This window comes from Pomacea canaliculata, linkage group LG14 (genome assembly GCF_003073045.1).
Source record: "Pomacea canaliculata isolate SZHN2017 linkage group LG14, ASM307304v1, whole genome shotgun sequence".
Classification (NCBI taxonomy): Eukaryota; Metazoa; Mollusca; class Gastropoda; order Architaenioglossa; family Ampullariidae; genus Pomacea; species Pomacea canaliculata.
In genome coordinates this window covers 1389307-1403472 of record NC_037603.1, presented here as the reverse complement: position 1 = coordinate 1403472, position 14166 = coordinate 1389307, and the positions used below count along the sequence as shown (strand labels likewise).

Below are 14166 nucleotides of genomic sequence, written 5' to 3'. Positions count from 1 at the left end.
CGATGTACTGTTTAAGAGAAAATGGTATTTTATCCGATAAGAAAGTTTGTAATGCTCGGTGAACACGAGAAGTGGCGGAAGGTACAGCGTGGGTAGTGTTGCAGGAGTTGACTCTTGCATAACTCTAAAGACTCAATCACGTGCAGATAAGCACCAACGATAACGTCTCTAGAATCAACAGACGCTTAGTTCAAGTGCACTAGAATATTTCATGATGAAGACAAAAGTTTCGCCATTGTGTTTGATTCTGTGAGTGGTGTGGGGGCTGAGAGAGAGATGGGAGGGGCCTTGTGTCGACGTCATCTTGTTGCGTCAATTTTGCTCACGTAATTTTATGCGCACACACAAACTGGAAATGACGTTAGCATATGACGTAAGACTACTACTTGCAAATAAAGGAGATAATAAGCTCTTCCCTCCATAAGACGTGAGTATGTTGACTATTTACTATTTACATTTCTTATTTACAAATCTTCTTATACTTTTTTAATGTAATACAGTCTTTAAGCCTGTGCATAATCTACAACAGAGAGAAGTAACAGTGGATAATGTGTCGCTGGTCTTTTTATTATATGAGTCCTTCCTTCCCCATCTCTTCGCTAACAAACCATATGCCGCTGTTATGCCGCCTGAAACGATTAATACACGAAACGACAGCGCATCAGGTGTAGACATTGTTAAGACATTCATAATATTAAGTTTATTTCTACTAAACCTCATGTAAAATGGACAAATGCCCTACAGAAAAAAATGCAGATTATTATCTTCGCTGTCTCTATACACATTCAGTTAATGGTTCAGTGAATGACTATCGTTCACTAACGACCGGGGTAGAAGGAAGCACAGTTCACTAATGAAATATGATGGAACCCAAAGAATCAAGGAAGAAAAAAAAGCTGACCTGCATTTTACTTTAGATCCAGCGTCTTAATTATATAATTGTTAGTCTTCTTTATCTAGACTTCATCATCTACACTTGATGATTACACCAAGCCATTAAATTAATTTTTTATGAATTTGTTTGTGACTAGGCACAATAATGTGGCAAGTATATGTATTTAAACCGTGTAAATCTGTGTTTCAGAGTCCATTAAATCCTTCACGGCGCCTCTAGCAGCAAAAAGAATCGCAAATCAGCAAAAAGAATCGAAAATCAGCAAAAAAGAATCGAAAACAGCAAAAAAGAATCGAAAACAGCAAAAAAATCGCAATGAGAAAATGTACTAAATAGTTATGCAAACTTTCTGGTCACCGGTAAGAGGGGAACAAAACTTTCTGGTCACCGGTAAGAGGGGAACAAAATCTTTTGATACCTTCAAGAACGCAGTAACAAGATTATAAAGAAACCTCTAGATACATTGAATCCTCCTCTTCAAACTACCAGAGCTCGATCGTCGACTGGAACTATTTATTCTCTTCTCCACCCCACTCCCTTCCCCAAATCATGTCTGCAAAAGACTAATAATATTGGAACTTTAAAACCGTTTTCCTCAAATGGCACAATGAGGAACCGAAAGCTCTGGTGCGCGGCGTTTTGTGGGACTTGAACCGACAATGTCATACGTCTACGTTTTTTTCAATGGGATCCATGCATTCTGGCAGTATCTGAAGCAGTGCATGGTGGCAGTGCTCATGAAGATTAAACTTAAGGCTGTAAAGGGAAGAAGAGCAGGTGATATCGCTCTTGTGAGCAATACCCTGACCCTAGAGACCCGGCTTGGTTCTGATGAAGTCTTCGCCGATAAAGTCGAGGAAGTGGAGCCGAAAGGTCTCACGTCTGAACAGGATGATTGTTGCGAGGACGACAGTGACGATAATAGCAAGGTACTCTGCGAACAGGATGAGACTGATGTTCAGGAGGAATGCAGCCAGTCAAGCATCCACACAGACGAAGAAGAAGAATCAGGCTGTCAGGATCTCAACGTCGAGGAAGAGTCCCCGAGAGCAACAGGATCCGACGACGGTATGGAATTTCAGTATAAAGGACAGGGCAGTCGAACTTATTCCTCACTGGTCAACACCGACAGCGCCCACAGCACCAAGACGGAGATGGTCTTGACCAGTGTTGCCACTGACCCTTCATTCTCTTGCTCGGCTGACGAAGATTTACCTTCTTTTCTTCAGAGTTCGGACGAGCGCGTTCAGCTCGCCTACCTGATCGACCAGATCAAGGACAGCGTCTGCCCCGAGGAGTGTCTCCAGAACATAAACTGCGCACATAGCCAATCCCGAGGGTCCTCCTTGGCCGCTCTTTCAAGTGAGTCAACTCTCGCTTTCAAGAAAAACTCATCCATATCCCTCCTCTTCATTCCGTTCAGCTACCTGGGAAAGGCGAAGGAATATGTGATTAACGCCCTCACGCAGCCAATCGCTAAACAGCTTGGTTTCAGCAGTTCCCTGAACTATGAGGTCAACGGCAAACAGTTTGAATCCTACGACAGCTTGGGAGATGTGGACCAGCCATGCTGCTCTCACCAGTCCACATCATCTGCCCGCCACGGCAAAGAAAATTACATCATCCCCAATCAGTCTACCAGTTCCGATTCAGAATCCGATGACGAGGTAGATCTTCCAACACTTTCACGGCCGTCCATAGAATCTGGAAATGAATCTGCGGCATCCGTCTCAACTCTCGAAAGGAAGGCATCTCTAAAACGCGACGAGCTTGTAAAAGAGGAAAATGAGAAAAGTTCCGCCGATGAAACCCAGATTGAGACTCTCACGGACTCGCTCACCAGGCGCTGCAGACAGCTGCAGGACTCCAAGTTCCCCAGGTCTCGCAGCAGACGCTCTAAGACCCGTCGCAGCCATGAAAGCTCATCCTGTGAAAGGATCTCTGGTTCCGAAAGCGAACATGAGAGTGACTACAGCTTCTCGAACCTGCGAACCGCTCGCACCAGCCTCTCGCCGTCCTTCCACAGCACCCACAACAGCGACCACAGTTTGTTGCTAAATGCAAGTGAGCGCTGCTCACTCGACTGGCTCGGTGAACAGGTCAGCGACACATCCATCTCAGCCCCGCACCTCTGCGAAGACGGCTCCGAATGGAGACCGAGACTTTGTCGAATATCTCTCTTCGGCACTGCTTCGTGGAGCGTGGTACGAACTGCTGTAGATGCTGTTTGACTATCCTGGCACAAGCTGTGGTGTGAAAACATGGCTGATGAATTTGTTTATTATTTTATTTGAAATTTCAATAAACTCTTTCTTATCTGTTCAATAGTCGCGACAGCAACGAACTGCTTTCTTAGGGGAGGGGTGGACCAACGGTCCCAAGAAGCTCTTTTGGCCATTTCATGGCTTATTAAGTGGCTTTTAAATACAGTTATACTCAGTTTTTATACTTATATTTCCAGTTTTGTATCACCGTGCTTTGTCAGTAGAATCAGCTTCTTGAAACAAAAATATTGAGCTACAAAACTGCAAGCAATTTTGGAAATAAACAAATTAAATATTTGTCATCACTTTTGTTATTTTGCACAAAGTGTGTATGAATGTTACTGCAGAAGTCAAAAGAATGGAGGAGGTGTTGATCCCCCTACCTCAGCAGCCTAGTACTTACAGAAAGACGATGGAATAGTATGATTTTTTCCCCTCCTTAATACTTCTTTCTCCTAACACATACCAACCTAATTCCAAACAATTGTGAGAATAAAGTAATTAGCATTAATCATTTTCTATGTAGAACCAAATGTGTAAATGTGTGTGTACGTCCAAAGTATGTACAAGGTTACAAATATATATATACAAATATGTTTGTCACAGTATAAGCTAACATGGATTTAGCTTCACTTACCACTGGCAACGTCCATGTGGGACCAGACAATCCAAGGGGAAAGGGGATAGCTGATGGCTCGCCTTGCACCCGGTTTCCATCTTTCAAACACGCTCAGTCACTTCACACTCTCGTGGAACATCAAAAATGTACAACACAGTTGCATGGGTAAATAATGATGATGTTAACTAGGTTGGGAATGATAAAATACATCTATAATAGTTGTATGCATATTCATAAATTCAAAATTACTCAAAGGACGACTCTGGCAAACAAAAAATTAGCAACAGCTGTCATACATACATATGTTGAGCCCTTTATCCCTTGCAGTTTGCTTGCTTCCTGTAGACTTTTAAGTGTGCACTAGGTGAATGAACTGTCTCACACGTCCCCAGTAAATAAACCACTTGTTTAGCCCTTGCACATGGCTGAGAAAATGGTAGTGTCATTTGAGACAATGATATTAGGCTTGAGAGAAACCTTTGAATACCCCCATGCACAGAAAGAGGTTCGAAGAAATATATTTTGCTTTTTTTTTTCTAGGCAACAGCTGATAGGAAAGCTAGGACTAAATGTTAAGTAGGTGTATATGTGGACGTCTGTGAAATTACTGGTTTGACAGGCAGCCGGTGGCACAACGGTTATCGCCTGTCAGTAGTGAGGGTTGGTTGTCCTGGGTTCAGCTCTCGTCTTGGACACGTTCTTTCTCTGCATGTGGCATCTGTTTACAGGGGGTCTATTCATTTAGATTAAAAAAAAATACTATTGTATGGAACTTATTCCAGTTCTGTATTGTCATAGATCTTCAATAACTATATGAAGAGATGAATAAATGTAGTTCAGCACAACAGCCATTTACATCAAAGAACTGTTAAAACTACAATCTTGTCATGCACAAATTTTGTTGTTTGTTTTTTTAATGTTTTTCTCATTAGCCACAGTAGGCAGAATACATCTGATGCCAAAACTAATAGTGAAGAAAGAATTTAGTCTTTTTTTTAACAGACTGAGACCTGGATGCAATTATTGTCGTTCCACATCAATGCTCAGAATGTCAGAATTATACAGCGAATCACCAGTGTCCAAAGAGTTAAAGTACACCTTAAAATACATTTTTTGTCTAATAATCATTCTCTAACGTATGTGACTCGCCACCACAGAATGAGTCTGAAGTCAGAAATTTAAGATTTCGCGAACTGTATATTTTTAAAATGTACAGTTGACCTTTCTTTTGATGCTCAAGTTGTTCTCCTAGTCCTAAAATTTAGTGAGTTATAAGGGTTTGAAATGTGCAAAGTCCAATGGCACAAAGTAAACCCTAATTGCTTTTCTGAGCCTCTGCTATGAAACTGCGACTTAAGACTCACATTGCGCTGGCGTATTACTTATGTTAGGACATACATTTTTCTTGATTTAACAATGGATAGAGCCTCAGATCCACTGCTTTATACAAAAGACAAGTGTTCTGTCAAACCAGCAAATTATAGCTATCTTAAGATATCACAAAGTACTCAGATCATTATTTGAAGAAAAGTTAGTTTCAAATTACAAATGATGTTTAGATACGAGCAGAAAAAGGAATGTACTGCTAAAATAGGTCAGTAAGTAAATATTAGTGATATGATTGGTCATTAGTATTAAATACTTATATGTAAAATTAAATACTATTTGATACAATACTGTATTATACTACTATACTACGAGTATAAAAGTAAAGTGTAAAAGATATATATTAACAATACCTTTGGTGAAATAAAAAAATATTTAAGTAATTACATGAATATTAGTATGTCATGTCTTAGGCAAACCTGTAGTAGTTGTCTGATAATGCTTTAGTCTGGTAATAATCTGTCACTTGCAAATACATCTTTAAATGACAAAAATCCAACTCTATATCATAACATCGTTCATATGTGGTTTTTTTCTTTGAGATGGATAAAAATGTGCATGATGTAAGTATGTGGCTGGTAAAAAAGTTGCATAGAACATGGTAACCAGTTTCAACATGTAAAAATGTAAGTTATAGTGACTGCTTTAAGAATAATGCACTAGCAGTGGTGACAAGCAGGTGTTTTAATCACTACACTACTTGATGCCCCCAAAACTTTATCTTTTATTTGTTTCAACTTTTATTTATTCAATAAATTTTTGCTTTTTTTAATTCCTACTTTTCCCCCCTGTTTTTACTGCATTTGAAGCTTAAATGGTCAGGGACAGGTAGTTTTTATTATAGCTTTTAACATCCTTGACAAATATTATATTCATATATTTCTGGATATATGCATTAACACTCATAATGTATATAGAAAGGTTTTCAACTATAAATGACCTATACAGTCACAGGTCTCTGCCATGGTTTTGGTTTTGATTCTTAACATCTGTAAGTTAAATAATTCATCCATTTATCGCAATGTGACAAGTTCCTCAGCTGTGGTAGGGTGTATGGCAACGCACGAGTCTAAACTGGCTTTAGTTGCTCCCATTTTAATGGCCACAGCAAACCCTTGCAGTATCTCATCACAGCCCTGGCCAATCATATGAAGTCCTAATACCTGTGATGACAACAATATTTTTGTATTTAAATGTAAATGTGTTTTAACTATAAATAGTAAAATCTCAGTCCAGCTAAAAGGTATATCATGGTAATCACATATTTATCAAAGGCAACTGATAACAGAACACCAATATCACTAATAAGAGAACTTCAACATAATTGCAAGCTACTGGCAGCCACTTCTGGATGCAAGAAAACAAAAAAGAAACATCACACCACTTAAAAATGAATACATCTGATTACATAATTACTAATATATTTGATTACATAATTAATTATACAGTTAACTGAAGTCTGACCAGATTGCAAATACATTTTCAAAATAATAATAATTATAATAAAAATACAGCATATTTCCCAACTGGAAAAGAACAGCAGAAAGCGAGGCAAAGGACGTCAAAACCACATGGGCCCAAGAAGGGGGCTGCCCACTAGAGAGGTGTCATTGCGGCCCCATGCTCCTCGAGTAACAAGGACTAAACTAAACTTTATTTCCCAACTTTGAGGCGATCGTAATTTGCTTTACAATATGCCAAGGCAGTATATAGTGAAGAGAAGGGCAAACATACAAATACACATGCACAGTGAAGATTGCCAGGCACATGAGAGAAAGTGGAGATTCTGTCAGGGGACAGCGATTACAGTAGATATTTTCAAAAGAAACGACTTGCTTAAGTTTGTAAGAAGGAAATGTTTTTATATATTGGCAAATAACTTTTTTGTTTATTAAGACACAAATTTTATCTATTAAAATTTTCACCTGTACCTTGGAGAGACTAAGTCATAAATTTTTCAGAGTAAGACTGCTGCTAAGCATCACTTTATTAGTATGCACAAATGACAATGGAGTTAAAGCCTGTTGTCATCTAAAAAAATATGGAAGTGGCTGGAGGTTAAACAGAGTACACTAAAAAAGAAGTAAAAGCAAGGGTGCAAGGAAACCTTTTTAAAAAGAGACACTACAAAGAATTGAAGACTTGTCCTTGATTATTTTCACTTGACTTGGAAGTGACTCCTCCGGAGAGGTAAGGTTATGGTGCTTATATATATATTGTGTAAAGCATGCCAATTTGGGTGTAATAATACTCTCTATATATATATATAAAGACATGAAGCACATACCCCTTCAAATTATCTCTAAAAGCAAATGAGACAGCATTGACAGCATACCTTTTCATCAGGTAGAAGGCAAACTAACTTCATGGTGCATCTAAATTTGGTCTGTGTTACAGCATAGTACATTGGCAGGAAAGATGTGTTGTAAACCTTTATGTTGTCTTTACCATACTCCTGTAATGCTTCTTCTACAAAAGAAAAACAGATGTAAACTTAAACCTAGATTGGCTTTTCTAACCCTATTCTTTGATTACACAGTTCTTATCATTAATCATATGATGGTGATGTTACATGTAAAAATGTTTTGCACATACAAATACTCTATTTTCAGAAAGTAATGCTGCTTAGTAAGGTGTGTAAATATGAAGTCTTTAATTAAATTAGTTTTTTTTAATTAAAAGCCAAATGACAGGGATTATATCATGGGAAGACTACAGTTACATCACGTGATGTCAGCTTCACATATTAGATACCTTCAGACATGCCAACAGTTCCAACAGGAGGATGTGAAAATATAACTGTTGGGATATTTGTATAGTCAAGCTTCCAGTCTGTCTTTCCATCAAAAAGGCGGTGAGCTAGTTTGCGACCAGCTGCTATCGCAACTGCAACATAAAAAAACGAAAGTCAGGCAGTATATCCATAAGCAAAAATATAAAACATAAAATTCGCAAAACAAAATAGCAGACTGTCAAATCTGTTTTCATACTTTGCAGGAATCCTTGTTAAATAAACTTTTACAAATACTGAAGTTGCAAGTGACAGTCAAATGTAAAGAGTCTTGTAGCCTAGTGGGTGTGAGGGAGGTGAACATAAGTTCACTAGCTCTAGGGCATAAAATGTGGAGGGCACAGTTCAATCCCATCCTCCTTTCACCACCTCCATGTTCCCTGAAAAGTCAGGTACCTTTTTGTGGAAACTGCTGAGAGGGCAGGTTGAGTTTTTTTTATAAGCTACTATCAGAAAAAAGTAATAACATAATAAAACAACATCATAGCATAAAACAAAGCAAGAATGCCATTAGATATTTACTTTAAATAACATGATTTAAGAGCTCAGGAATTGTATTCAGTTACTGTTTCTAACCTGGAATAGTACTCATTAAGGTTTTCTAACCTGGAGTAAGTAGAGCTTTTCCACAGACATCTCCTAGTGCATATACTTTGGGCACATTGGTGTTCTGGAATTCATCCACTTTGATGTGGCCTTGACTGTCTGTCTCGACACCCTGATCAAAGATTTTTGTTCACATGCAAGACTTGCATTTTTTACTACTGGTGTCACAATAAAACATTTAAAACTTCTACCAAGAATGTCTTTCTAAAGCTAAACATGAAAAACACTTACATTTCTGAAACCCCTTTTCGCTACCTAATCAAATTTAAGAACAAGGTTATCAGGAATAATCAGCATCACCTGTTTTATACCTTCCACCTTCCATGTGTATATGTATTGTTCATGTAGGCGCCCTTTTGTGTGTGTATGTGTGTGACAGGGATATGCCAATTACTCATGTCAATATGCATTAAGCTTGCCGCCAGCAGGGAAATAAGCTGTGGAAATGCATTTTATTATTGATCGTTATTATTTACACAAAAATCACATAATCAAGAATTAATAGCAGAAACAACAAAGATAGACAAAATTTAACATAATTATTGGCAATCCTCACCACATTCTTGAGGTCAAGGGAGGGAGTGTTTGGTGTTCGACCAATGGCCCACAACAGGCAATCGACCTCAGATACTGTGCCTGTGTTTGTTTCCACGGTCAGTAAGCCACTTGGTTCTTTTTTGATGCTCTTCACCTGAAAGATTGTTTTTCATTCCCAAGTTTCACTTCATTTGTTTATTCACCTACAAACTCACATTTGGTCTCCTGTATGCCAAGCATCAACTCTCGCACTCTGATATACGACTTTTGATAATTGTTGATGGTCACTAAAGTGAAGCACCATCAAGCTAAACGTTCATCAAACAGGCACAATTTTCTTATATTGGATTCATTATAGTCTGTACTACAATAGAAAAAAAAAGAGATTACAGCTCCTTATAAAAGTGTAAAGTAAAGAATAAATACATTGTGTATGTTTTTTTAAAATTTTATTGTTTTGTTTTTCAGTTGTCTGCATACTTGAATGCTTTCTTTTTCCTCTTATTATTACTATTTCCACTTCCTACCTGTGTCTTTTTGCAAACATTCACACCAGCCTGTTCCATGTTGCTTGTCACTGTCTTGCTGATCACTTTGTCAAATGTTCGAAGAACCTGTCAATCATATGTTTATGTCAAATAACATAGAACTCACAGCATGGAAATGAACTACACTTTGCTTAAATTATTAAGAGATAACAAGATGAAATTTAACGAAAAAAATCCTATTCAAATAACTATTTTATTTTAATCAACAGTATTGATACTCTTTCAAAGAAAAGTTCCATCTTGAAACAAAAGACCCCCAAGAATTCAACAATAACGATCTTTAAGGGGAACATGATTGTAAATTTCAGTGAAGACTGGATGTATCTAAGTATCATTTTATCAAATTTGCTTCAATATTATGACCTAAGCTACCTCATCGAATCGGATGAGAATGCTAGTATCAGACCCCAGGGCATTGAAAATTCCAGCGAGCTCCACAGCTATATATCCTGCTCCAACCACAACCACCTTCCTGTAATGTATTATAAGGAATCAAACATTGCATAATACAAAATTGTAGAGAGAAATAAGTTTCACAACCATCATTTTACACATTGAGCTTTCAAAATGGAAATTTAAGAACTTGTAGTGAACCACCAGAACACAGTAAAATTGTTTATCTTTTATTCTATGCATTTTTTTTCAGTCTGAATCAGAAGCTGAAAGTATGAAATGCAAAGTACTTTGGTAGATGGTCAAGTTCAAAAAAGCCATCGCTTGTTATTCCATGCTCAGCACCTGAAAAAACACACACAAACTGATCTGAAGAAAATATTTGTAGACTACTCCCCTTTAATGGGAAAAAGTCACCACTGCCACAAACTTTCATTGCAGTGCTATCTGTGACTGCTTAAATTTTGGGAAGAATTCCAGTAGTTCAAAGTAACAGATGATAGACTGACCAGCTAATAAAATGAATCATATAACACTTAGCTCATGACTAGATTATGTCTCTCTTTCTCTTTTAAACAATGAATAAATAACTTTATTACAACCCCCCAAGGTGCTTATCTCTGAGTAAACTTATGAAGGTAAGCATTTTTAATTTGACATAAGGAAAATCTTTTATTACAGTTACAGTTCCTAACAGAACACTAAAACAATTCTACTGAAACATACCCGGAATGTTGGGAACTAGGGGGCGACCACCTGTGGCGATTACTATATGGTCTGCAGAATATTTATTCCCATTGACATCAACACACTTGTCCTCTGTGAAACGTGCGTGACCGGTGATACTTTCAACATTGGACTAGAATAAATTAGATAAAGGAATTTTTCTTTGAAGTCAAATTTGTGACAAAAGAATCCTAGATAATACAAACTGGAAAAATGTTAAGCTAGGCATATTCTTGTGACATTTATATCTTGGACATCAGACAAAGAGAAATGATGGGGAAGTGTGTCGAGAATTAAGTTGCATAGCATGTTATATTTTGCAGCTGAAAGTCATCATATGATAATTTATTGTAACACCTAAATATATGCCAATGAAACTATGTTAGCTCACAAATTTCAGCTTCCTACACTGTAAGTAAGAGTGATGCTTTACCTTTCCAAGATTACCCTCATAAATGGCATTCAGTCTTTTAATGTATTCATCTCGACTCTTCTTGATATGGCTGCAGCACAAGAAAAGAGGCACAATCTATTGATAGTCAGCTGTGAGAAACAGAAAAATTATACCTGAGTTCTTTAATGTTTATAGTAAATAACATGAACAAAAATAGCATGGGCATGCTTTTAGTAATATAGTCTTAAAAAAGAAGCCTGTTTGCTTCATGGATGGACAAATATGTCTCTTATAAATATATCTTCTGCTGAATACAAAGGGGTGTGTTTATTTATTTAATACAAGTTCAGTAACAGTTGCTACAAATATTTCACATACCAGGAGCAGATTGACAACAAGGGAGGAATCACTAAGGGCTTGACATAATTTATTACAGGTTGCTTGATGATTACACAAGCAGACGTAGCAAAATAATGTAAAATGCAAAAAAAGTTTTATAAAAGAACTGCGTGTGTGGGTATGTGTGAGAGAGAAAGAGAGAACTCTGCATACTCACACTTGTTGTAGGATGCATATAGTGACCCTAAGTAACTGCATAATGAAAGCCACTATGGCGGTGACTTTATATTATATTTAGTTTAATGAATACCAAGGGTTAGAGTGTTAATTATTGTAAATACCAAATGCAAATAGCACCAACAATGATGAAGTTAACATGGTTACTTGCATATAATAAATATAATAAAGATTCTTAAAATAAGAAAACTAAACCTCCAAAAATAGAAAAGAAAACACAAAGCATTAAAAAAGCAAACATAAATAAGCATTAATTTACGATGGCATAAAAGTGACTACCTCCAGTCAAATTTCTTCAATTGAACATCAAAGCCATAGTCTTTGTGATCATGGATCATTTCTGCATGCATGGCAGTGTTGAACATAACCTTCTTGGGCACACAGCCCACATTCACCTATAATACAAAAATGCAGAAAAGCAAATAAACGAATGATTTGTACATATGCATTTTAATGTACACAGGGTGTGTGTATGCATGTGCATAATGTGTGTGTGTATGTATGCGCATGCACACATATGTGTGGATCAGACAAACAGATATAAGTGAATGACAATCAATGGTGTGATCCATACACAAGCAGTTAACTCCAGAAAGACTACTGCCCGCTTTCCCCATTCCATCTACTAAAAATAAGTTTTTTTAGTTTTTTTAAAATACATGAAAAAACCCTTTGTGCCATCATAAATTTGTCTCTATTCTGATCAAGCCAATAACATGATTTGCTAGTTTACAGTAAACTTTTAGTTTTGTATAACTGCAAAAATGCAGGGGATGTACAATAGCAACTTAAATTGGTGACAGGAAGAAATGAATATTTTCTAGCAGATTAAGTTAATGCAAATATCACACACAAGATGAAGAGCTAAGACAGATGACGTTTCAAATTTTCATGAACCTCTTTACACAAATATAAACTTAAATATCTCCAAATACTGATGATGATGATGATGATGATAAAAAACTTTGATAGTGTGCTTCCCTGGCAATGAAAAGGAGCTTGTGTGCTTTACAGAAAGAATGAACTAAAGTCAAAACCAAAGATGAAGACAGCTGACATCTGAAGCAACAGTTTATGATGTGATGTGCTGGATAAATATCTATTTGTTCTCATAAAGGATCGCAGATGTGAAAAAAAGTGCAAGAAAACTTATCCAAACTTTCTTCTGACAGATGTAAAGCTGTTTTAAGACTTTTTTCAGTGATAAGTATAGGAGCATATCACAGATTTCTGTAAATATATATGATTATATATAGTCATACATGTATATATATAATTAATCTCTTTCGGACCATTAAGAATCATGCATGTTATTTTTCCTTTTATGTATTGCCTTGACTCCATTTAATTTAATTAATCTCTTTAATTTGTAATATTTAATCGACTAAAAATATCTATTAAATAGTAGCTGCTCTATAGTTTTGTCTATTTGAGGGAAAGTGACAGGCGTATTTGATGGCTTTTTAACTTTTTTAATTACTTGTGCACCTTCATGCATGCATGAATGTTAAAACGCTTTAAGTCCACTTTCAGTGATAGGAAAAAGCGCTATTTAATAAACAAATAAATAGGTAAACAGATATGCAAAAAAACAAACAAACAAACATAAGATTGATAAGATTTTTTAAAAGATCAGAGAAAAGAAAACGTCCATTCACAAATAATATGTCCACAAATGTCCACTACCAAGTTTTATAGGTCAAAGCTTTTTACGTGCACTCTAAGTAGCTTTTCATCATGACTCAGCAATTGGGTCTTTGCATTTAGATGATGCACTTTAGGCCTCCTACATTATCGGCTAGTAATGCCATAGGAAATATAGGTAGCATACTATAGCAATAAACATCGGAACAATGACTTTGAGTTGCCTCTTTTTTCATATCCTTCAAGGAATAGAAGTGTGCATTATATTTTTATGACATATCAAGACAAGTCACTTGAGTAGCAATGACGACCGTTACACCCGTAGAAGATAGTTGCATTAAAGTCACGAACGTGATTAAAATGATATGATGAAATCCTGATTCCTAAATCTGCACTATTATGAGTAACAAATCCAAAGATTGTTTAAAAGCAAAACTCTATTAATTAATGAATAGATAACTACAATAACAAATAATTTACATATATACCTTGTATCACATTTTACGGTTGATCAGATATCGTCCAAACAAGTACTTACGCATGTGCCACCCCACCGTGCTTCTTCAACAACAGCAGCTTTCACCCCGAACTCTGCTGCTCGCCTTGCTGTAGCAAGGCCTCCTGATCCTCCGCCTAATACTAACAAATCAAATTTCTTGACGACAGGAGGCATCGTTGCGAATGATCGTCTCAAATCACACTTTAAGTCATGAAACAACGATTCGTCTGCAATCTGAGAAACCTGTGGAGTTGCCTACCCATCGCTAAAAAAACTCACAGTAGCCTC

At 36.8% G+C, this 14166-nt stretch overlaps 2 protein-coding genes across 3 annotated transcripts; one reads left to right on the top strand and one right to left on the bottom strand.

Moving 5' to 3' along the window:
- The first annotated feature begins 275 nt into the window (after positions 1–275).
- LOC112554773 lies at positions 276–3456 on the top strand. 2 transcript variants are annotated; one of them, XM_025222793.1, is made up of 2 exons: positions 276–431; positions 1085–3456. In XM_025222793.1, exon 2 carries the CDS (start codon positions 1555–1557, stop codon positions 3124–3126), a length of 1572 nt encoding a protein of 523 aa, XP_025078578.1. In that variant the 5' UTR covers positions 276–431; positions 1085–1554; the 3' UTR covers positions 3127–3456. The 2 variants fall into 2 exon arrangements, with proteins under 2 accessions (XP_025078578.1, XP_025078577.1); XM_025222792.1 differs by having other exon boundaries at positions 278–427.
- A 1202-nt stretch (positions 3457–4658) lies between these two features.
- On the bottom strand, positions 4659–14159 carry LOC112554775 (glutathione reductase, mitochondrial-like). The gene is made up of 12 exons (XM_025222796.1): positions 13918–14159; positions 12015–12130; positions 11199–11268; positions 10766–10898; positions 10330–10384; positions 10019–10118; positions 9626–9712; positions 9118–9252; positions 8562–8673; positions 7919–8050; positions 7500–7633; positions 4659–6327 (listed from the first exon to the last, which is right to left on the bottom strand). Exons 1-12 carry the CDS (start codon positions 14050–14052, stop codon positions 6178–6180), a joined length of 1359 nt encoding a protein of 452 aa, XP_025078581.1. The 5' UTR covers positions 14053–14159; the 3' UTR covers positions 4659–6177.
- Between the last annotated feature and the right edge of the window lie 7 nt (positions 14160–14166).

Coding starts and splice junctions, on each gene's coding strand:
- LOC112554775 (XM_025222796.1), bottom strand. CDS start 14,052: ATGCCTCCTGTCGTCAAGAAATTTGATTTGTTAGTATTAGGCGGAGGA. Junction 10,385..10,765: donor CCTAGTTCCCAACATTCCGG/GTATGTTTCAGT, acceptor GTGTTTTTTCAG/GTGCTGAGCATGGAATAACA. Junction 10,119..10,329: donor GAACTTGACCATCTACCAAA/GTACTTTGCATT, acceptor AATACATTACAG/GAAGGTGGTTGTGGTTGGAG.
- LOC112554773 (XM_025222793.1), top strand. CDS start 1,555: ATGTCATACGTCTACGTTTTTTTCAATGGGATCCATGCATTCTGGCAG.